The 25,353-nt window shown below is 30.1% G+C and overlaps 2 protein-coding genes across 2 annotated transcripts; both read right to left on the reverse strand.

The window, feature by feature from the left end:
- Positions 1 to 1,502: 1,502 nt before the first annotated feature.
- LOC107609063 (uncharacterized) lies at positions 1,503 to 5,039 on the reverse strand. Its single transcript, XM_016310893.3, has 10 exons — positions 4,935 to 5,039; positions 4,534 to 4,693; positions 4,359 to 4,391; positions 4,220 to 4,270; positions 4,067 to 4,102; positions 3,859 to 3,949; positions 2,182 to 2,419; positions 2,008 to 2,098; positions 1,877 to 1,924; positions 1,503 to 1,766 (listed from the first exon to the last, which is right to left on the reverse strand). Exons 2-10 carry the CDS (start codon positions 4,659 to 4,661, stop codon positions 1,694 to 1,696), a joined length of 789 nt encoding a protein of 262 aa, XP_016166379.2. The 5' UTR covers positions 4,662 to 4,693; positions 4,935 to 5,039; the 3' UTR covers positions 1,503 to 1,693.
- A 16,318-nt stretch (positions 5,040 to 21,357) lies between these two features.
- On the reverse strand, positions 21,358 to 24,886 carry LOC107609062 (peroxidase P7). Its single transcript, XM_016310892.3, has 4 exons — positions 24,560 to 24,886; positions 23,094 to 23,285; positions 22,854 to 23,019; positions 21,358 to 22,151 (listed from the first exon to the last, which is right to left on the reverse strand). The coding sequence occupies exons 1-4, from the start codon at positions 24,767 to 24,769 to the stop codon at positions 21,757 to 21,759; spliced, it is 963 nt and encodes a 320-aa protein (XP_016166378.1). The 5' UTR covers positions 24,770 to 24,886; the 3' UTR covers positions 21,358 to 21,756.
- Between the last annotated feature and the right edge of the window lie 467 nt (positions 24,887 to 25,353).

The following is a 25,353-nucleotide window of genomic DNA, read 5'->3' on the forward strand; positions in this document are numbered from 1 at the left end:
TAGACCTAGGTCTTGGACATGGGATCACTTTACTAAAGATGAAACTAGTAATCCACAGTATCCTAGAACTAAATGTAATTGGTGTGGGGCTAGTTATACTTGTGATACACATAAAAATGGCACTAGTAACATGAAAAATCACTTGTTGTCGCAATGCAAAAAATTTTCGAAGGAAGCATTAGATCTTACCCAAAAGATTCTTTGTTTTCAAGATGTGATAAAAGATTCTGCCGTGTCATTTGATATTGATCGTTGTAGACAAGCGCTTGCTAGAATGATTATTGTGAATGAATTGCCTTTTTCGCATGTTGAGGGGGAGGGTTTTCGTTATTATACGAGTTGTTTGCAACCCAAATTTTCAATTCCTGGAAGGCTCACAGTTGCTAGGGATTGTTGGAAGCTTTATTTAAATAAAAAAATTAAGTTGAAGTCTGTTTTCTCTCAACCAAATCAAAATGTTTGTTTGACAACTGATTGTTGGTCATCTATGCAAAACTTGAACTATCTTTGCCTCACTGCTCATTATATTGATGCTAATTAGAAACTGCAAAAAAGAATCTTGAATTTTTGTGCTATCAAGAATCACAAGGGAGAAACAATTGGTAGGAAGATTGAGTGATGTTTGTTGAGCTAGGAGATATCCCAAGTTTTTTTTATCACTGTTGATAATGCTAGTTTAAATGATGTTGCACTTTCTTACTTGAAAAATGACTGTTGAACTATTAAACTTCTTTAATTGTCGTATTTGAATTCTGTTGTCATTAAGTTTCATTAGATCAAGAATTTGTTAGCTATTATGTATTTCTATTTGTCGATTTCAATGTTTTGACTTTGCATAATAGTATGGTAGTATTTTTTTTAATTGGTTGAAAAAATCGAACAAATCGAACCAAACCAAACCGATTTTAATTGATTTAGTTTGGTTCAGATAGCCTTGACAAAAAAACCGAACCAAACTGAACCGCAATTTAATTAGACGATCAGATGGGATGGCTTTTCCCTCAAAAACTGAATCAAATCGCACCGCGAACACCTCTACTTGCTACTATCGCTACTATCTTACCTTAACTAAACCATCTAAATCCCAACTAGATTTCGAAATGTTACTAATCTTCTTGGCACAATAAAAAAGCATACACTGCATTTCTGCAGACATTGTCTTCTACACCGACAAATATTAAAACTATGATTCATAATTAATATTTTCACATCGCAACCAAATATTAATAAATTTTTATTTTAGAAAATACACAAGTTAAAATAATTAAAAATTTGATACTTTCGGCCTAAATTACCACTATTTGTCTCTTTTTTATCAAAGAAAAAAATGTCTTGATTTCTTCTTTCATTCTTGAATAAGTGATAATTTAGCAATTATGCAGGAAATTTTTGGACATCAAAAGTTTTTTTTTTTTTTTTTGTGAATCATTGTGGTTCTGGTATGAATATGAAGGTTTTCATTAATTGTTCATGGAGTCTTAAAAGAGAATTCTCAATACTAAAAATAAAGAAGACCGCACTAAAAAAAGTCGAATTCTACATAAAAGAAAAATTATAGTAGAATATTCAAGAAGTCTAAGGCCTGTAAAGATCCAGCCAGATAAAGATAAGTGTGCTGACTTGAGATTTTGGCATTATAACCTGAAGTGCTTTCAAGATCGGACGTTGGTCCTTAAAGTCTTCTAAGGTAGGTTCAACGCCTTCTCCTAGATTCTGCTAATGCTCCTCTGATTTCTTTTTTAGGGGGATTAGGGTCCGAGTAACCACTACATAAAACATACAAAGACAAGCAACATAGTAAATCAAACACCATCCACCACATATTATATGCATGGGATAGATATGATAAAAAAGGAAACCATAAAATGATTCTCACTCCCAGTAGTCTGAATCCGAATCTTCTCCATCAGCTTCAGCTTGCTTGCTTCAATGTCAAAATAAAAAGAGAGCAGTCATTATAATGTCACACACACACACACGATTTAAAAGATAGTAATAAAATAAGACCTCAATTCTAATGATCTTGACTCGATAGCATTCCCATTTGCAAGACCACAATATTTACAGCACAAGGGAACGATTCGCCTAATATCCAAACCTACAACATACTCCAAAAAGTGAAAGTCAGACGGTTTGATAAATTCTGGAGGTAAAGTAAAAAAAAAAAATCAGAAAAGATACCTCTCAATGGAGGTCCTTCTCCTTCAAAAGGCTCACAGTAATCTACATGAGTATCCTTTTTGGGTGCTTGATGGATCCGGGCATAAAAGTGCTTAACAGGAACATCATCATCCGGTGAGTTCTGCATGTATTCAAAAGATTTTGGCACACCCAAAATGTGCAGTTGATGAAAATCACCAACTTTTTCAAAAGCCGTCATAATCCCATTCGCATAATCATAAACTTTGTACTGTTCTTCCTGAAAAACAAATAGTAGCAACAGAAGTTTTTAAAAATCAAAGTAACAACCAAAACTAAAGGAAATCTTGTAATACACAGCATTGGAAAACTCCATTTTATCCCTTGTTTCTTTTAAATTTGCCTACGTCCCTGTCTCTCCCTGCTCTCAATCCCAAATCAGTGAATGAATTACAGTATCAAACATTCATTGCGATTATTTGCTTACTTCTCTGCGAACCATCGGTTCAAGAAGAGTAAAATTCTAGGATTATGTAAAGCACATTTTGATGGTTTCATATTGCATTTTGGATTCTGCAATTTTTAGCAATAGCAATAAACCCATAGTTGAAAACTTGCAATGCCATAGAAACACTTTAAAACTATTAATATTACAATGATGATTATATACCTACTCTCTAAATTAGCCCTAATAACAACTTCAGTCACCATTACTATTTGTTCATTCAGTTTTCCATTTCCATTACTCTTCGTTGCCTCTACTGCAATCACCGCCTTCTTCCTCAAAGGCACCTTCCCAGCATTGTCCTCAAGATCAACAATGCCCTCTAGCTCTATCTCCACAGCACTCTCCCATTCATGTACCTCCTCAAAATCATAAACCTCACACTCCCCGTTACTATTAACCTCATTTTCCAAAACCTCGCCTTTCAACACCCCAACAACCTTCTCACACCAATCAAAATCAAATTCCAATTCACCACCATCAACATCACCTTCAGGAAAACCCTCACTCCTACCCAAATCCCTAATTTTCTTCACAAAACCACACATGAATTTAACTCACAAAACCCTTACTAGAGCAACTACGTTGTGGATTTTCACGCAGGTTCAACAACGAAAGTTCATGCAGATACACTTTCTCAGTTGGCAGAGTAAAAACGACAACAGATACAACACAAATAATAGTGAGAGCTTAAAAAGATAAATCAGAAGTGGTGAACATGGAGTGGTGTAAGGCGGGGTTTTCGGGTAAGTGATGGTATGGTCCGGTGGGAGAGGGCTGAAGGGATGGGGGAGAATTGGGTTCGTGAAAGAAGAGGTGAAAAAGGTTGACAATTGAGAAATTTAATATACATTGAATAAGGATATATAGATATTTTAAGAAGACGATGAAGATGAAACACTTCAAAAACGAATAAGAAGAAGAAGAAGAGGCACGGAAAAAGAAGAAGGAGAAGAAAAAGAGGAGGCATGAAGAAAGAAAAAGAATAAGAAATAAATAACTTGTATGAAAAACGTTTGTATGTGGAGATTTTCTCTTATTTTAATCATTTTGAAAAGTTTTTACGGACCATTGGAAGTCCAAAACATCCTTGGACCAACGTAACATTAACCAACTTAGTATTGTTCTCCCTAAATAACAAATAACAGCAACGGATTTTTTTCTGACATAAAAGTAACATAACTAAAGAAAAAATGACAGAGAAGTTAATTAACCTCTTTTAGCATTTTGTTGTAGTGTTGCATTGCCACCAATGGATAAGGTTGAAACATCTCCATATAACATAATCTACTTTGTCTCTGTGTTCTATAGGAGTTCAGAATTTTTAGAGAAAAAATGGGGGGTAAATAACAAATTGTTACACTGCAAAAGATATCATTTGTGAAACAAAAATAAATAAAAAAAGAGTTCAAGTGCACTTACTCTTTACTACTTATACAACGATTTGGCCGTTGATTTCTTCAAACAAAATGGATTTGCGAGAGATAAATATATAAATGGATTTGTGAGAGAGAGAAATATATATAAACTGATATAACCTACTATTACAAAAAAAAGAATTTAAGTTTGACTCACCCTAGTTCCTCATCAGTGCCTCTAAGTATTGAGGGTCCACAAGGCTTTTGTCTTTGGTGAATAAACAAGATTTATTTGCAAGAAAAAGTATTAATATTATCATAATTGGAGGAAAAAAACAGGATTCAAGTTTACTCACACTTTTTTAACGGAGGGCCTACAAGGCTTTTGACTTTGATTGCAAGCAAAATTGATTTGTAAAGGAAAAACATAAAGAAAAAAAAAACAATATATCACTAATTTGGCAGGAATGATAATTAAGTAAACAAATAATAATTAGAAGAGAAAGCATGAAGCTTGTAACAAGTAACAACCATGACTGGTGATGATGATTTGCGGAGCTATTATAGACTGGAACTCCTCGGCGTAACCTCAAAAGGCGGTTACCGATTATACGACCACGAGATCGCAGATTGTATCGCGTTGATGGTGATGGTTCCATGCCACCTTCGAACTCCAATTTTTCTAGGGTTTCTGAAAACACAAAACAGATAAAACCTTTTAGAGAATCAAGGAACAGGAGCTTAATTGTATCATTATGTCTGGGATATATAGAACCGGAGAACGTGGGAAGGCTAGTGTGCAAGATGAAGCCCTAGATATTATTCTTTATTAAATTTTACTTCGCATGTTAATCAACAACGTGAATGGGAAGAAGAATCAAACACAAGAAAATAAAATTTAAAAAAAAACGAATTGGGAGGAAGAAAATTACCTGGTTGGAGAGAAAGGTTATTTTGCAGCGTCGGGTAAGAAGTGAAAAATGAATAGGGATTAGGGAAATTCCATGGTGTTTACACTCAAAATCATCATGTGATGCTGATAATAGGTGGTGCATTATAAGACTGCTACGTGTGTGGAAAATGTGCCTGTCTCTGGTACGCTGTTCATAGCTCCGGCATTGTGATGGAGGGTCAGGGGCTCCTGTTTCCATTATTTTGATAGTAATTAATTAAGTATAATTATTAATTAAGTTTTTTTTCGATAAACAAAGGGGCTTTACGCCCAACAAAAGAAAAAACTAACAACTAAAAATTAGCCTTGGCAACATAGTGCCCCTAATGTCTTCATCAAGAATTCTTTTTAACTCTCCTAGGGGTTGATCAATGAACACAAATTTTGGGTATATGTCTAAACTTTTCTTGGCGAGCTAATCTACGGCTCTGTTTCCTTCCCTGTAAGTGTGCTTGATCTTAATCTGCCAGTCTCTTTTCATGAACTCTCCTATGCTACGCACCAAAGCTTCAGGATGTTCCTCTATTTTTTCTTTATGAACCAGAATTTCTATCGCAGATTTAAAATCTGATTCTATAATAACTTTTCGAATCCCTATGTCCCAAGCAGGGACGGACCCAGTAGTAAAGAAGAGGGGGCACTTGCCCCCACAGTGTTTTAATTTTTTTTTTTAAAATATAGTTATATATAATATGCCCCCACTTCAAATTTTAAATAACCCCACTATAAATAAATTAAACTCAATTAGCTAAAGTTTCAAATTCACTTTTTTTATTTCTCTATCATTTTAATTATTATTTAACCTAATCAAATTTAATTCTTGTGTCGTCACTCCTTTATTCCCTTAAACCCTCTTTTTATTTTTATATTTTCAACGTTTTTTTCTATTCCTTATCTAGTGGTCATCTTCTCTTCATCAAAAAATAAATTTTAAATTTTTTATGTTTTTTATATAGTTCTCCATGACCCTATGTATCTTTCAATTTAATTGTTTCTCTTTTTGATATTTTCAATTACAAATTTTAATTCAAACAAGTGTAGTTTAAGTATTAATCTAATATTTTATTTTGTTCGTGACTTTATATATTTTATTTTATTTTTGATTTATTCATTTTTATTACCTATTTTTTATCTTTTGTTCTATTATATGTATCTATATTGTGTATAAAATTTTAAAATAAATTGATTAATTTACTAATTTAGAATAAATTTTTTATTTTTAGAAATAGTAATAGAAAAATATTTTAATTACAATACATAATTAAATAGATGTATAAAATCTTTCATCTAACATTATATCAAAATTAAATTAAAAAATATAATAAATTTAATTATTTTAAAAAGAAAGAAAGAAAAAATTGTGAATTATGTTTCTGTTATTTTATATAAACATACTTTTCGTATACAGATTTAATTTTTTTAGTATTTATATATAATTCTAGTTTCAAATTATAAATATTAGTGTATCATTAAGCGCTAATATACTAATTAATTTAGTCTTTTATTATTAAATGTGTATAAAAAATTAGTTAGGATAATAAGGTATTTATAATTTAATTAAAATATTTTAAGTTCAAATTTTAGAAATAAAAAATATTTTTTTATAAATTATATATAATGAATAGTATTTTAAGAATGAAAATGTTCACTAACTCTTTAATTTTTATATCTCTATATAATTAATAATATTTAACAAAATTTATTTTAGTATATATATTTTTTTGCCCCCACTCTTAAAATTTTCTGGCTCCGTCAATGGTCCCAAGCAACCTTCAATCCATGATATATACCTCTTAACTCAGCTATATATGCTGTACATTTTCTAATATTGAGCATAAAGTCTGTAACCCATCTTCCTAAGTGGTTTCTCAATAAGCCACCGCATTTCGTAATGTCAAGATTTTTATCTGCTGCTCCATCTGTGTTAAGTTTAATCCAGTCTTGTAGCGGTTCCTTCTAGCCAACATGAATCTCTATAATTATTAATTAAGTTGTAATCTAATAAAATGGATTGGGCCGTGCACAAGACTCTGGAAATTGGGGTTTTTTTTTATTTGTAGTAGCATATTGAGTAATTTGCGCAGAATTATAACTTAAAAATTTTTAATGTCTTCATTCAAGTGAAAAATGTTTGTTGGCCACCTTTTTTTAAAAAGGACATTCTATCTTCATCCTGTATCAAATTGAAAGAACACTCAAAGTAATATTTATTTTTTATGAGAGTATGAGAGACAAATTTGACTTAATAAAATTGCAAAATACAAAATACAGACATTTAACTCAAACAATATTAATTTTGACTTACAAATTCTTAATTGAGTAAAAAATATAAAATATAAAATATAAATTTTTAATTAGATTATACTAATTTTGACTTGCAAAGATTGAATTTTTGGTGTGAAAAAAAGAAAAATAAAAAAAAATTCATAACGAATTAAGAAATCACCTAATACAAATAAATATTCTCGATGCATAAAACTAAAAAAAATGGAGTACTGTACACAAAACAGAAATTTAAACTTACGAAAGGTTAACATATATTGTGGTGTGCGACGCCAGTCACATTGACTTCTTTTTCAACCTGTTGCAATAATAAAGTGTTCAACTATTTCATTCATCGCCAAAAAAAGTTTTTATAAGCATATCCATGCATTAAGAGTGCTCCAATGTGAAAATGTTAAATTTTTGTGGTTGACTTTTGTCAACTCATAATACCTCCATGATTGTGACTTGCAATTGGGTGGAGGTTCAACACGCTTTTAATGTAAATTTTGTTAATAATTATTTTAGGAGCACCACTCAATATTATTTATTTTGAAAAAAATATAACTTTAATACATTTCGTATATGATAGTAAATGATTTGAATACTTATTAGCTGAATCTTTAATTTACGTGGCTTTTTTTTCTATGTGCTTTTATTATTGGTCATTTCCAAAATAATGTTTTGCTTAGGATTGCTCACAAATTAATTTTCAATGTATATTAAAAGATATCAAGCTATAAAAATAATTCATTATAAATTAAAAAAAAATTGTGCAAGATTAACTAATTAGAAGCTATAGGAATTAGATAATTCTTAGTGGTAGACATTATTTATGTACACACACTCACACACATTACATGAATTTTTTTTCCATAAAACTTGAACCCAGATATAGTTATTAAAGAGGCATATGATACGCCATTTAATCAAACCTCCAACAAGGCAACAATCACATATTAGTACTAATTTAAGTTATAATTCTATGTAAACTATCCAATTTATCTCCCACCAAAAAGCAAAAGCCCCCATTTTCACTGTCTTCTGCGTGGTCCAATCCACTTTCGTTAGACAACAAATTAGTTATACCTAATTAATTACCATCAAAATAACAAAAACAAGACCCCTTGGCCCTCCATCAGACCATCACAATGCCACTATGAACGACATACCAGAAGCAGCACATTTTTTACGCACGCGGCGGTTTTATAATACAACATCTATTAACAGCATCATATGATGATTGAGTGTAAGCACCGTAAACAGTGACGGACCCAGAAAATTTATGGTAAGGGGGCAAAAATAATTCACATTATTATCAAAAGATATATTAATTTAAATTTAAAAAGAGCTCTTTTATAAAAGCATTACTACTCGCACTATCAGATTTCATAAGATAATAATAGAGATAAAAAACAGCATCTTATGAAATACTATATTCCAATTAATTGCTAAATTCATCAAACCAATCAGCATTAAATTTACCAAAAAAAGTCCCAAAATATGTTTGTAGAAAATTATATTCTCTTGGTTGACAATGATCTTTTCACAAATAAATTTGTCTAATTTCATCTCTGTCATTTATATCATAATTTAAAATTTTGGGTCGTTGTTCAGGATCAACTATGAAACTTTTTACATTGAATTTTAAAAACTTTTTTTTATTAGAAGAGACTAATGAAGTGACTTCAGATTCTAGTGGTAGCTTTCTTTTAAAATATTTTTCCATTATTATTTCTAAAAATAAAAAATATATATTCTAAATTAGTAAATTGATCGATTCACTTTAGAAATTTATATGCAACATAATTATATATAATAGAATAGAATAAAAGATAAACAAATAAATAATAAGGATCACTAAATCAAAAATAAAATAAAATATATAAATTCATGAAGAGAATATAAAAATAGATTAATACCTAAACTATAATTGTTTGAATTAAAATTTGCAATCGAAAATATGAAAAGAGAAACAATAAAATTGAAAAAAAACATAAAATCATAGAGAGCTGTATAAAACAAAATAGAGAATTTAAAATTTACCTGTTGATGAAGACAAGATGACCACTAAACAAGGAATAGAAAAAAAATGTTGAAAATATGAAACTAAGAAGAGAGTTTAAGAGAATAAATGAGTGACGACTAGGATTTGAGAATGAGAGAAGACTAAATTTAATTAGGTTAACTCATAATCAAAATGATAGCAAGATAAAATGGATTCAAGGTTTTAAATAATTAGTTTAATTTATTTGTAATGGGATCATTTAAAATTTAAAATGGGGGCATATTATATATGTATATATTTTTTTTTGTTTAAAAAAATTAAATGAGAGTGGGGGCAAGTGCCCCCCCATGGTTCCATGTAGGTCCGTGCCTGACCGTAAAATTTTTCAATTAGGGTTATAGCATTATGCTCCTAGTGCATCCTCTCAAAATTTTTTTAATGATTAATTAGTAAAGTGTAATTTTTTATTATTTAATATATGCTTTTACTTTTTACATATTTTTTTGTTTTACTTAATAAATATAAAACGAGGCACTACACTTTATTAAATAATTAAAAAAATAAAGATAAAAATTTATTTAACTCCTCATCTTAAACATTACATGCTTTATGCTTATCCACATCATACTCACACGGTCACATATACAATATTAAAAGTTTTATCTATTATTCAAAATTCCAAATACACTTAGACCCCATTTAAAAAATAGTAATTTTTTTTTTTAATTTTTGAATTATAAAAAGTTATATTTCGTGTGTTTGGTATCATTTTTGAGAAACACTTTTAATTCTTCGAGAAATTAATGGAGAGCTTTTAAAAAAATAGAAAAATATGACTTCTTTTTCAAAAATTATTTTATCACTTCTATTAAAAATTTTTTTACTTTAAAATAAAGAGACAATTGTACTATTTTTATTTTTAGTTTTGTGAAAAATATTTTTTGTTTCTGCTAAAAATATTGGGCCTCCACCATCATTTTAACGCAATGTTCTATCTGCTAAAAGTACTGGTCTTCCACCATTTTCACGCAATGTTCCATCTGCTAGAAATGCTAGTCTTCCACCATTTTTTTTTCTAAATAGGGTCATTCCCTTAATTTACACTATCTCTCCATTTATGTATCTCTTTATGTACAAAATATTTGTTTGATTTTTTTTATGTTTTTTCTCAACAAATTCATAAAAGTGACAAGTCCGGAAAAAATTTAAAACTGATTGAAATGAACAAAATACTATTATATTCATGAAAATATGTAAAAAAGAGATGGTGGTTGGAAATAGACCCGAAACACATTTTAACAAAACTCAACAAATTTGGAAACAAAAGTCTTGAAATTAAAGAGACTTGTTTAAATTATAAGTATAAATAATTTAAGAATAAGTGGGATTGGATTATGTAAAATTAACATTCAATATTAAAAGATATCTGTTATCATCGTTATTTTAATATCTATTCTCTTGTGTAAAATAAATGGTATTTTTTGAGTCATTTATCCAAACACTATAATTTTAAAATAAGTATTTTTATAACTAAAAATTCAATTACAAAATAACTTATTCATAAACTGCTATTAATAAAAGTCCTTATATTTTAAACTCTTTTTTAAAAAAAATTTATTTAAAAAATTTACCCAAATGAGACCTTAGAACTTATTTAGGTAAATTTTTAAAAAATATATTTTTTAGTTATATTTTTTTAAAAATTTATTAAAAAAATAAAAAATCATAATTAAATATTTTATAAAAAAATATTTTTATTTATCAATTATATTTAAATATAATAATATAAAAAATATTTTATTTTAAAAATACTTGTGCCATCTTCTTCGTGAACCATTCCTATTTCAACAAATCTGTAGCATCTCATCCTTTTATTGGTGTTTTTTAAACCAAGCATCATACACAGCAAATTTAAGATAGTTTTACCCCGATTTTTTTAAATAATAAAATAAATATTTTAATTACTGAAATATAAATTTTGGAATATTTTTATTGAAAAACATCACATCTCTTATATTATTTATAGTGTAAACAAAATAAATTAACACGTATTTTATTTATACTGTAAACGTGATAAGGCCAAGAAAAGAGATAAGAGGATAATTATGATATTTACACTATAAACGAGATATGTTAAGACAAATTTTCAACGACTATAAAAGGATGTGAAAATCTTTGTATTCTCCACAAATATTTCACTACTTCTTTGCTACATATTGCTTCCAAAAATAAGCTAAAATTTCTAGTAGTAGTGATTTCTTGGTTGTAAGTGTGAATCTGAATTGCCGTATAATAAATAGTGATAATAGAATGACATTTGAGTGTGAGAATTTCATTCTGTTGCGTACCCAGCCAGTAAGTTTATTAACGGAATTGAAGAGTCTGATATTGAGTAGCGTCGGTGATAGTGGGAGAAAAGAGATCGGAAGGGTGGAGTATAGGTTGCTAGCACCGATGGAAAATAGAATTTTTTGGTTTCGTCTATTTTGACTCCATGGCTACGAGCATGTGCGCCTGATGTTTGACGTCCATGGGAGAATCATGGCAGAGTAAGTGATGGAGCTTTCTGCGGAGGTTGGCGATGTCGGTGGCGGTGGATCTGGGTCGTCAGACTTCTTCCAGGATGACCCACCTCTCGCACCACCACCAATTCATGTTGCTAGTCCAGTGGTAAACATGGAGGTCGACGGTGAGGACTCCGACGAGGAGTATGTTGCGGATAGCAACGAGAGCGGTTCCTCCGAGGATGATGATGAGGAAGAGTTTGTACCGGAGACCCCAGTTGAGGCATCACGTAGGTATCTTCTGCCTCTCCCGCATCCAATTTCGGCCTTGTTATCTATACCCAGTCACTATAGTACGTTGGATCTGGATGCAATGCAAGAGAAGAAATCATTTTCCAACACGGGTGAGAAAGATTACAACTTGGACAGTGGGGTAGAGTTTAGGGTTGGCCACAGATTCAAAAGTAGAGATGCAGTAATGCAGGGTGTTAAGAATTACAGCATTTGCAGAAGTGCTGAATATTGAGTAATAGAGTTAGATCGATTAAAGTACCATGTGCATTGCCGACAGTTATAGTTGTTATGCTTGTTGAACCTGTTTATCACTGTTGTTCTATTTCGCTAGGAAGGTACGTAAGGTGGGAGGAGCACACACGTGTTTAGCACCCACAATGTCGCAGGACTACCGACAGTTGGACAGCAGTCTTATCTGCCGTGTCATCCTCCCGTTGATACAATCAAACCCATCCGTCAGTATCTCAGTCTTACAAGATGCAGTTAGGCAGAGCTATCACTTCAAACCCTCGTACAGGAAGGTCTGGATGGCAAAATAAAAGGCGATTGCATAGATATACGATGACTGTGAGGAGTCTTACAATAAGATGTCGAAGTTGTTGCAAGCGCTGCAAAGTTGTTATCCTGAAACTATATGTGAGATCAGCGTTGCACCGTACTATGATGGGCACCTCGTGGTGCGTGACTGCAGCATATTTGATAAGGTATTTTGAGCATTCTCTCCTTGCGTCGAGGCTTTTAAGCATTGCAAGCCGTTTGTCTTCGTCGATGATACACATCTGTATAAAAAATATGGTGGTATTCTACTTATCGCAGTTGCACAAGACAGTATTTTGCTTGTTGAATCTGAAACGATGGAATTATGGTCTTTCTTTTTTACTAATTTAAGGCAACACGTCACCACACAGAAAAACCTGCTAATTATTTCTAATAGATTTCAAGCGATCAAGGTTGCATTTATATTTGATTTTTTTTTTTTAAGTTAGCGAGCTAATTTTTCGGCCGGCTAATCTGCCACAAAACATGATGGATCAAGAATCTAAGTTCATTTTATCTTGGCAAATTACCTCATCTCGTTTAGTTTTATATATGGTAGAATGAGATGGATAATCTGCTTTCACACCCCAAATGAAGAGTATATATTTTATGTCGATAGAGTCATACATGAGGCAAGTAATTACAAAAGTTTTAGCTAATTAATCTTCTAAGAATGTATATCAAGGACTCGAGAGCCAAGATGTTAAAGGTTAAAAGAATTTTAGTAAACAAATTAAAAATTTAAAAATTTTAAGATATTATTATATAAAAATAATAAGAAATATAAAGTGAGTTAAAAATATTATTGTTTTCTTATTTTTTATTTAAAAGGATAAAAATAATTAAATTTTTTTGTCAACAATATCACAAAAAAAACTTGTCAACAAAAGTAGGGGTTTTCATATAGATTGGATCCGATTCGCATATCCACGGTATTTATCCGAATCTAATTCAAAAATTGCAGATATGAATCTGATTCGCAAGATTATCGGATTCGATCCGATCTGATCTGCACACTAATAGAATCGGATATGAGCATTTTGGATAGGTATCCACATATTCACGGATCCACAAAAAATAAATGAAAAATAAATATTCTTTTTATATTTTTTTGAACTAATAATTATTATTATATGTTATATTATTTTATTTTTATTATTTAAAAAAATATGTTTAATAATGTTTTAAGAATAAATATGTTTAAAAAAAATTTATTGATTTTTTGAATAAAAATAAATTTTTAAAAATATTTTTATATTTTAAAAATATATCCAATATCAAATCCGATCTGCAAATATGTGAATTAGATATGATTGGATCCAAATTTAAAAAATGTGAATATTAGATCCAATCTGATATATCTTTAAAATATAATTTTAGTATAAATCAGATCGAGATTTTGATCATATTGAATCCGCCTTTACCCTTAAACAAAAGTCATAAAAGAAGTGCATATTATAGGAAACGTTTCACGTGAAGTACAGTACGGGCTAGGTATACTAGTGAAGCATGTACGAGTAAGTTTCAATTTTCTTTTTGTCATTTAGGTGGGGTGTGAATGACTATTCTACCTTTATTTTTTAATAAAAAAAGTTTGTTATGCACAGCTCTCAAATGAAAGAGACAAGTTTTGAATTGGGGTCTTTTGGTTTGTGGTTAGGATAGAAAATAGAAAGAGTAAAGAGAAATAGATCATCATCAAATGCATAAACCACGAAAATTGTCTAAAACAAAATTAAAAGAAAGTAAATAGTGTCTATATTATTTAATCATAAAAATTAATATCAGAATAGATAAAAAATAATAGACTTAGAAAAATACTATTGAAATGTTTTATTGAATTTAAGATGTAAGATTTTCCAAAGACGCATGGCTTCTTTACCTTTCAAAAATGTAGTTAGGTAACTCAAGAAAATATTATGTGAATATAATTCAATTTTGGTCCTTTAAATTTTCCTTTATTACAATCTCACTGTGCATATTATTGTCGATTTAAGAATTATATGATTAAATATATTACATTCATTTTATATGTTATGTTACTACGAAATAACCTCACTATAATCATAACAATTTTAAACTAACTTAAATCTATTTTAATTTTTTATTATTAGTTTTAGAAATTATTATTACTTTTATCTTTATCTTTACTTTAATCTTTTATCATTAGATTTCTTTATTATTACTTTAATTGTGTTAGAAAATGTCAGTTTACTTTTAAATACTATTAGTAGAAATTTATGTTATAACTTGTTTATCATTGCTCTATGTTGTTTTACAATTTTAGATTTCATGAATAATCATCATTTTTCGTTTTGTAACTTTCACCTCAAAGTACTTTGATACTCTATTATATTGAGCATGCATATTCAGGAGAAATCTTGTTTAATTGGATTGAAAAAGTATATAAAGATATCTTCAATCTCATGAGCTCAAAACATTTTATCTTGAATTTTTTTTTTTTGCTTGATCATGTGTTGTAGCTGACAAAATATACCTAAACCAAGGGCCCAAACCCGAATCCGCGACCCATTTCAGATGGACCTCCAAGCCAGTAACGCAAGCCACAACACACCCACCAGTTACATTCGTTGGGGGCAAACTTGACTTTCAATAAATATAGCAAATGATAACTTACACATTGGGTTAAAGTACAATAATACATTCTTCCGTTTAGCAACGCCAAATTTTGTAACGCCTTAAAACCGTTTTCTTAGATAGGTTTAGACAACGGTTTTTTATAATATTACTGTTGAATTCAATTTTTCATTATTTTATAGCAACAAATTAAAACCGTTCTCTTTGACTACTTTAAAGAACGGTTTTATAACCGTTACCATGATTTGTATTTAAGCAACGGTTTTTTATTGTTGTTTAAATAATTATACAAAAGAAACGCATAAAAACTGTTGCCAAAATGTTACACTTTAAAACCATTCTATTAGATGGTCTTAGACAACGATTTTTACAGTATTGCTGTTGAAGTTCAAATTTTCATTACGCTATAGTAACAAAATAAAACCGTTCTCTTTGACTATATTAAAGAACGATTTTACAACCATTACAATAATTGTTTATGAAACAACAATTTTTTAATATTATTTAAATAATTATACAAATTAAACAATACCAATAAAAATAATTTTAAATAATTATATAAATAAATTGTGACTTATTTTATTTTGAACTCCTTATTTTTATAAACTAATCTTTTAAGAGTAATTAAATTAGTTTTATTAATATATAGAGTTAAGTTAATTAATATATAATCTTATATAATTTTTATAATTAGTTATTTCATGTGATTTGAAATTAAAATTCAGTAATGAAAGTGTTAGGTAATTTAATTTAAGAAATTTTTATTATGAATAAATTACGATTTATTTGATTAAATTGAACTCTTAGAGATTAATTTGTTAGAAATGATTAAATTGATTTTTATAAATACTTTAAATTTAAGACAATTAATAGTTATGTATAATTTTTATTATAATTAATTATTTTATACAAATTGAAATTAAGGTTTTGGTAATTAAAAAATAATGAAAAATTATATCGTATAATCTAAATAATTGATATTCTCGGGTTAAAACTGTATTTTATAAAATGTGATTAGTATGCTCATTTTATAATTTAAATTAAAAATAATTATTTAAAATCAATGATATATTAGTAAATAAAATTTTATATGCTCCAAAAATAATATTTATAGTATTATATTCAAATCCTAAATTATTATTTGATCTCAAATATTTTATAAAAATTATTATATTACTTATATATATTTTACCCTAATTCTAAAAATTCTTAATTTAAACCCTAATATCCCAAATTTTCCAATTTGTGTCCTAAATTAAACACAACTCACACATAGAGAAGGAAAGAAAAGGGGAGAAACGAGAAACATGGGGAGCTCGAGGGGAAAATGGAGAAGAAAAGGAAGGAGAAGCAAGGGAGGGGATGGCGCTGGAAAGGGTTCCACTGTTGTCGTTGTCATCGTCAGGTGAAGGTAGAGGGGTGACCGAGAGGGAGTCGGATGTGAGGAAGAGAACGACATGCGTGAGAGGGAGACAGAGTCTACGACGGAGCTGTCCCGCCGCCAACGCCTCGTCACCGTCGCGTCGCCATCGTACTTCAAGGTCACCGCTGTCGTCTGAGCTGCCATCAGTTTTGTGTCGCTGAGGGAAGCCTGAGATGGAGATGAGGGAGACGCGAGCCAAGGACCGCGACGAGGAGTAGAAGAAGCCATCACCTTCACTGGAGCCACGATCGCTATCACCGTTCTGCCTTCCCCTGAGTCGCCAATACCACCATATTCTTCCAATCCGCCACACTCAACGTCGAGCCACACTCACCGCCAGCGAAGCTTCTGTTTCCGTCACCGCAAAAAGGGGGTTGCTGCTGCTGTCATGGCCGTCTTCCTTGCCACTGCAACTTCATTCAATCCTCAACTGTTGGAACTCGCCGCTGGTGCCAATCGAGACGTTTGCTACTAATGGTTCACTGCGATACAAAACAGCGATGAAGGGTCAGAACTCGCCAGAAGAGGTTGCTGGAGCCGTTGGTCTGAACTGCCCTGCCTTTTCCCTGCTCCAATGCCGTTGCTACTGCTGGAAAGTGATCGGAAATGTTGCTGCTGTTGCCTTGGATTAAGAAAAAGGGGTTCGTCACAATTAATTCCTGCTAGTTCGACACTCTGAGGTAGGGGATTTATTTTTAAAGTTTAATAGTTTTAATTTTAGAATGCCTATAAAGTTAATTGGATAATTGCAAATGGTTAATAGTGGTTAAGAATCAATTAATTGATGTGAATGACTTGAAACGTGTTTGAGAATAGTTAACTATTGTGATTATTTTGAGTTATGATTGGAATTAGATGCGGTTGTGAAGGGTGATTAAACTAGTATTATTTACTAAATTGAAATATGTTGAGTTGATTATTGAAAAACTGTCATATTGATAATTGATGAATTGAGTTTGAATTATGACTAGTTTTGTTGCTGTAAGTGATTATCTGGTGATATTAATTTTGGTTTGAGGCTGTGACTGTTACCGGTTTTTTTGATTGTTTGGAATTGCAGATAATCCTAATTGTATTTGATTATGCTAAATTGGTTGTTATAAGTTGGTTTGCTTGATGGATTAAATTGAAGTTTGATTACTGAATTGTTTTCTTGAAATCTGAGTTTTAAAATAGTTTTTATGCTTGCCCTGCATAATGTATGGTAGATTTTTGTTGTTGTTGTTGCCTTCACAGAAAATGAGATAGATAAGAGAATTGTTTGTGTGACTTCTGGTGGCACCACCGCTCCATTGGAGCAGTGGTGCGTGCGCTATGTTGACAACTTTAGTTCAGGTCATAGGGGAGCCACACCCACTGAGTATTTGTTCTTGCACTAGCTCTTGTTCTTGTTCTTGTCAATGAAACTTTTTCTTGGATATTTTTTTGGTGATCTCTTGGAGGGGAATGAATACTATGTTGCTGGTTATGTTGAGTGTAGGTATTTTCTGAAGGCACGATATGCTGTGATCTTCTTGTACCGGAGGTGAATTTTTTTATGTATCCTTCTTTTATGTTTGTTTTTTGTGTGTTGTTGCTTACTACCTGTAGCTCTTGTTTGGAGGAAGTTTTCAGTCATTCTGTAGATCCTTGATGATCCCTTACTTGATTGCTTTGAGGCCACCGAAGGATTAACCATTCAAGGTCATTGGTTTGTGCTTTCATCCTCTTCTTGTACCACTAAAAAAGGGAAGGAAAAGAATATAAATAAAATGATACCAATAACTCTACCAGCAATGCTTCACATTAGAATTTGCACTAAAAAATGTGATAAATTGAAATAAAAGACTTGATCATGTAGGTCGTTAGTTGTATGAAACAATGATGTTAACTGCCTTGTAAGATTTTTTTCCTCTTCTTCCTCTAGAAGATTCTTAATTTTTATCTTGATCACTAAAGGCTGACAAAATTCCATCATATATATAATTTCATCATATAATGCAATTTTCTTTGTTTTTTAACCTTGTCTTTAGATGAAGACCACTCAAAATGATAATTGGATATTTTGTAATGATGTTATTTTGCATGCCCACTTCATTTCTTCTTATTTCTGCATTTTGCTAAATGCTGTTATATACTTCAGTCTGTGAGGGTTATTCTAAAGCAGTGAAGACCGTTATCGTGGATCATCATGCTGTATGATCTGTAGCTAAGATTTTGTCATTTCATTATTTTTTTCCATCTAATTTTATTTTGCCTTTGTTAATAAGCGTAGCCTTACTACAATATCATACTATTGCAGGCAGTGGATAGTGGTCTCCTGTTAAAGCTTCCTTTCAGCACTATATTTGAGTATCTTCACTCCACTATAATTTCTTTGTATTAATTTCATGTAAAAATGCAGTGCAATCTGTTACGTGATGTATATAGTTTCTTCCTATCTTGGTGTTTGTCAGCAATAATTTGTTTATTTGTATATTTTTCATTTCCATGGGTTCATCAAATTGCTAGAGCCACTTGTTATTTTATAGCTTAACTATAAGTGTTTAATAATTATATATATCTTGGCACAAATTGATCATTGATAAATATATTTTTTATTTTGTAGATGCAAAGCCAATGAAGGATATTGGCCCACGTGCAATGTTCTATCTTATCTGATTTTTATGTTCCTTGGAAGGACATGGTATAAAATTGATATGTTGGTTCTTCTTTCCATGAAAATTTCATCCCTTATTAACTTCTATTTTGGCTTGAATAATTTTGTAATATGTTAAGATACAAGAATATCAACCATGTCAATTTCAACATATGTGCTAGACTTAGTTATTATTTAGAGAATTAGCATACAGATAATACTGTGTAACTTAATTAGTCCTGCTTAGATTGTGAAAACTGAAAAGTATAAGCAGAAAGACATTTATTGTATTTTGAAAAATGACGATATAATGTGATTGTGGATCTTACGACAATTTTTATAAGTTAAATTTGATGAAAAATGTTCAATTATTTTTTCTATAGTAATTCGATTCAAATAGTTTAGATTATTTATTGACACTAAATTAAAAAAAGTTGGAACTAATTTCATTCATGAGAAAACTATTGTAAATAACGAATTATATATTACAAAAAAATCGTTGTCAAAAGTCACATAAGGCAATGATGTTAAAACTGTTGTCAAATACGATTACAAAATAGCAATGGTATTAAAATTATTGTCAAAAAATGACACCAATGATAACGCTTTAAAACCGTTGTTTTAGACGACTACGAAATGGCAATGGTATTAAAACCGTTGCCAAAAAATGACACCAACGATAATGCTTTAAAACTGTTGGCTTTGTGAATAATAAAACTACAACAGTTTAAAATCGTTGCCTATCTAGTTATGGTTTTAAACCGTTGCATCATGAAAGAGAACGGTTTAAAACCGTTGCTTATTGAGTAACGGTTCGAAATCGTTGTTTAAAATTTTCTTTCAAAACTGTTGTCTATGCCAGTCACTAAGGCAACAGTTTTTTTGTTACCGTTGACTTAGGTAAAAAACCGTTGCCTTTGATCATTGGCAACGGCCGCATATATCACAGGTCAAAAACCGTTGCTAAAGCGTTGCCTAAAATTTTAGGAATGGTTTTTCAATCTACGACAACGATTTTTGACTGTTGTGAAAATCCTTATTTGTTGTAGTGTATGTTCACATTATAAAATCTTTAACATGATCTTCACCACTAAAATATTTTATTTTAAATTTCAATAGTAATAGATAATGGTGTATTGAAATGTCATAAAAGTACATTGTCTCACCTAAAATGCTTTTCATATATTATATCCATGCATGTTAGTGACGAGGTCAATAATTCTTATCCATACGTATTAGTTTTCATAGTCCACAACTAACTATGTCACGTAAGTCATGTAGTCAGTACAATTGATTACTATGATCTCATCACCATAAGAAAGAGGGGTAGAGAAAAAGAGGACAAGAAGAAGAATTGAAGAAGAAAGAAGCATGGAACACACATGCACTTTAACTCAATAATCAATGACTATGAATAGTAATGAGATATTGTATAAGATAAATAATACATCATCGATCATATCAACTATTTGCATACGATTGCATATAGTGATGTATAACGAATATAGTCTATGTAATGTGTCTCGTGTATACATAAACTAGAATAAGCATTTTTCTTAAATTTCAAGTTTTCAACCATTAGGATGATGGATTCCATTGATTATTAGTGTTTAGTGTACACCAAAACAAGCCTATTAAGACAAAAAAAAAATGGTTTGATTTCGACTTATAATCAATTATTAAACCAAAACAAAATAAGTTTACAAACTCATTAATTTTTTTTTTTGAAATCACTCTTTTTTCTTTTACTGATCTCTTTTTTTTTTTTTTAAATACTTTGTCACACTAACTACTTATCATTACAGTCAACCACTGATCGATCAGCCACATTAAATTTTAAATTCTAAATATTAAATTTTAAATTTTAAATTTTAAATTCTAGATATTCTAAATTTTAAATTTTAAATCTTAAAAGTAATTTTAGTTTGTTTCACTTTTTGATGTTCTTTTACTTAAATTTTGAATTTTTTATTGTTTTTACTTTCAACTTATTCTTTTTTACATTTCCTTTCTAATTGTTAACTGATTTTTAAATTAATTGATTGAATTAATATTGATTTCCTAGATTTTTTATAACGAAATTAATCTCTTAAGAAAAGAAAACATATTTAAAAAGCAAAAAATAAAAAAATTTACAAAAAACCGAATCTGATCTGAAAATTAAAACCATCAAATCCCAAAAGTCACAATTAAAATATAGCTATCAACTTTGTGATAATAAAACAAGGAAAAAGTCAAAATAAGGCACACAGTTACACTTGGAATAACAAAATTCAAAAGTCAAAACACAAGCAAACCAATTCTAGCTAGGATTTTTTTTTTCCCCACTAGCTAGTTATAATTTAGTCAACAGCTCACAAAAAAAAAAGTAAAAATGTGCAGTTAATTTTACGTGAAATTGATGACTGAGAGTCATTAAATGACAATTTAATAAAAAAATATTAAATTATTTAACGATTCTTAACTATCAACTTCACATAAAATCAACTGCATCTAAATTTTCACCTCACAAAATATAGGCAAGTAATAACACGTTTCATTGTTGAATTCTTGATTTAATTAGTTCACACTCCTGCAATTCTTTCTAATCTCTCCCTTGGATCCAGTGAGGGGATTTATGTCTCCCATCTTGATCATGGCACTGGCAAAATCGGCGAAAAAAGAGCTAGGGTTTGAGCTGTAGCCGCGAACAATGGAGTCAGTGGATCCTCCGTTGAAGAGTTGCTGGTCGGAATGGAGGAGGCCTTTCCGGTCAATGAGGTTGTTGAAGTAGTGGTTGTCGAATGACGCCGGCGTCTGAAGATCAAGGGGGGCGAGGTTGTTGTCCCCCACACCGGATGCCCTAGGGCATTTTGATTGCCTTGTTTGAGCAAAGGATGTTACTAACTCGTTGGTCTCATTGTAGATGTGGGATCTAAAGGTTGTACACCTTGCTTGTCCAATTGTGTGACCACCTTAAAATCAACATGTCACCAAATTAGTAAATATCAACAAACAAAAAACAAATCTTAGTGTTCAATATCTTAGTTTTATTGGGTCATTTTTCTCCTTTTATTTTAATCTAACTAATTAAGAAACTAGCATATGTTTAATCTTTTAGGATTTTTAACATATTCATTAGTGAAAAAATTGGAATTTAATTAGTTATAGATTATCTATATAAAATGATTGAGAATAACAAAAATATTAGATTAACAGAATTTATATGAAATCATTTATCCAAAAGTTTTAATCCATTAGAAAGAATCGCACGATAAGTAGTTATATTTTTAATATAAAATTTATTTATTGGATTTAAGTAAATTTTATATTATTTTTTTTATTATTTAATTTATACTAAAATTCTTTTTTTTTGTTGTAGGTCAATAAAAATTAAACTCTAAATTTTTTAATAAAGTTTTAATACTATGATACGAGATATTTTATTCCAAAAACATGAATTGAAGATTATACCACTAATAAACATTTTGATGTAAACCGAATTTAATGATTATGATTGTGATTTTATAAATAAGAAAAAAAACTTAATTATTATGTTAAGGGCAATTGTACGAGTATGTAATGTTAAAACTAAAAACTCAAGTGCAATTTATTTCACGTGAAGTTGATAGTTGAGAATCGTCAAATTATTCCACCAATGTTAAATTAGAAGTTACCAGACAAAGCGACCAAGTCCTTGGTGGAAAGTCCAAGTGCCCCGAATTTTGAGATTAATTGATTTAGGGTTGAAGTTGGTGCTGGTATCCCGTTGTTGGCAGCAGATTGGCTGGCTGTTCTTGCATCTCTTCTTCCAAGTTTTACATCCCACTCGGGCCCTCCAAGCTGCAAATCCATCATTAATCATCAAATTATCACTCAAATTAATTATTTAAGGAATTAATTGTGTGGTTAATTACGATCTTGACGGAGTCTCTGGCAGCGACGGCGAGGATGTCAGCGCAGGAGACAACACCAGGGCAGACTTTCTCAACGGCGGACTTGACGGCGTCGATCACTTCGAATCCGCGGGCAGAGTTCTTGTTGGGACCCGCATTCTTCTCTCCTTTGAAGCTTGATGTATCATCCAGAAGAATTGAACCGTCACATCCCTGTTATAATTAACACATTGTAATGTTTCGTTTCTTCTAAATTTTCTACAAAGATAGATGACACTTCAAAGTTCAAAACATAAAAAAAGACATAGACTTTTGGTGGAGAAAGCTTCACGGACAGATATTTATATGTTAAATTAAATTTTCAATTGGATAAGTCTAAGGCCAGCAGATTTATTAAAATTTGGTCAACACTTAGCCAACAAAAAAAAATGAATAATTCTCTACTATTAAATAAAATTTCACACCATTAAATACACTATTGATGATTAATTGATGGTTACAACTCACAAAATCTGCTGGTCCCTAACACCTCTCTTTTCAAATTTCATGATGCGAAATTATTTAAATTTTTATTATTTTTATATAGAATTTAATTTTAATGTAGTGATAATAATATAAAATATTTTTCATAATTATTCAATTGCATCTATTTTTTTAATCACTATTTATATGGTCATGTAAAAAATATGGTGATGTGAGATTACATAATTAAATATACGTAATTTATATTAATAAGGTATTAAAATTAAATTATTTTATATATCTAAATTATTCATATAAAACGTAATAAATATATGGTCAAAATCTATTCATATAATAAGAAATATGACACTCTTGACTTAATAAGTAATATTACATTAATTAATTAATATATAAGATATGAGTTAGAAAATTGTTATTAACATTTTTTTTATTTTTTATTAGTATATGGTGAAGACTTATAAGTAATTCTATTCATGTAAAGTTGATAGTTAAAAAGTCGTTACATAACAATTTAGGGTCCGTTTGGAAACTTCAAAAGTAACTTTTTTGAGTTTTTGAGTTATAAAAAGTAGTAGTATTAATGTCTGATGCAATTTTTAAAACCAAATTGCAGCTTTCTAAGAAGCTATCTAGAAGCTTATAGAGAAGTTAAAAAAAAATGATTTCTCTCCTAATACTACTACTTTTTACCACATTTTTATAAAATAAGGACTTTTAGAACTAAAAATTCAAATACAAAATAACTTATTTATAAGTTACTTTTAATATAGTTATTTATTGTTTAACCTATTTTTTCAAAAGGAGTTTAATTAAGTTGTTTATCCAACCTGAGTCTTAGTCAAATATGTCATCTAAAAATTCTCAATTAACAATTTTATGACATGCACGTGAGTTTTTGTCATATATATATATATAGAGAGAGAGAGAACTAATTAATTATTAGTAGTGTGAAGACATTAAATTGTACAGTAATTAATTAATTAAGAAGTGTGTGTAGTACTTACATTAACAAAGCAATCATGGAAGAACAAACGTAGGAGAGAAGCACCCATGCGAGTCTCTTTTTTGATGGCAGCTTCCACTGTGCATTTCACAGTGTCAAGGAGTTTTGGACATGAACTTGAATAGAACTCTGTGGAAAGTGATGCATTGGCACTACCCAACACAAGGACAAGGAGGAACAAACCAATCATAACTAGATTATTTGAACCCATAATAACTATATAAGTCTAAAACCTTAGGATATATGAGGCACTAGCTAGTTAGGTATAGCTGCGTGTTTTATAAATCCCTTAATTTTTGTGCCTAAGAGTGTTTGTGTGGTTTCTAAAACTGTGAAGGTGCCCTATATATAGATGTGATTAGGGGACATATATGCTGCTCTATATTGCTTGCTCCTCTTTTGGCATGCTCCTATGTTTTGAATCAGTCCAAATTATTTATAAAATTAAAAAATATTAAAAACATAAAAATTAAAAATACATTAATGATTATTTAACATGTTCTTTCACGCAAAAATACTTTTTTAAATTTAAAACGTAAATTTTTTATCACCTTTTTTTCTCTTAAATAGATCGTTTGCCTTTTTGAAACTTTTTTTAAGGTATAAAGATTGAATTCTAAATTTTTTTAATCATAACATTTTTTTATAATATGTCATAAAGGTTTAAATTAGCAAATAAAATATATGAATTATATATATTATACATCTAACACGTTGATGTTAATCCATTAATCATTATGAATAAGTATAGAGAGTCAATGTCTAAGCGTCTAATGTGTACAATAGAGGTTTAGG

The sequence above is a fragment of the Arachis ipaensis genome, chromosome B7 (genome assembly GCF_059453495.1).
Source record: "Arachis ipaensis isolate K30076 ecotype BB chromosome B7, ASM5945349v1, whole genome shotgun sequence".
Taxonomy (NCBI): Eukaryota; Viridiplantae; Streptophyta; class Magnoliopsida; order Fabales; family Fabaceae; genus Arachis; species Arachis ipaensis.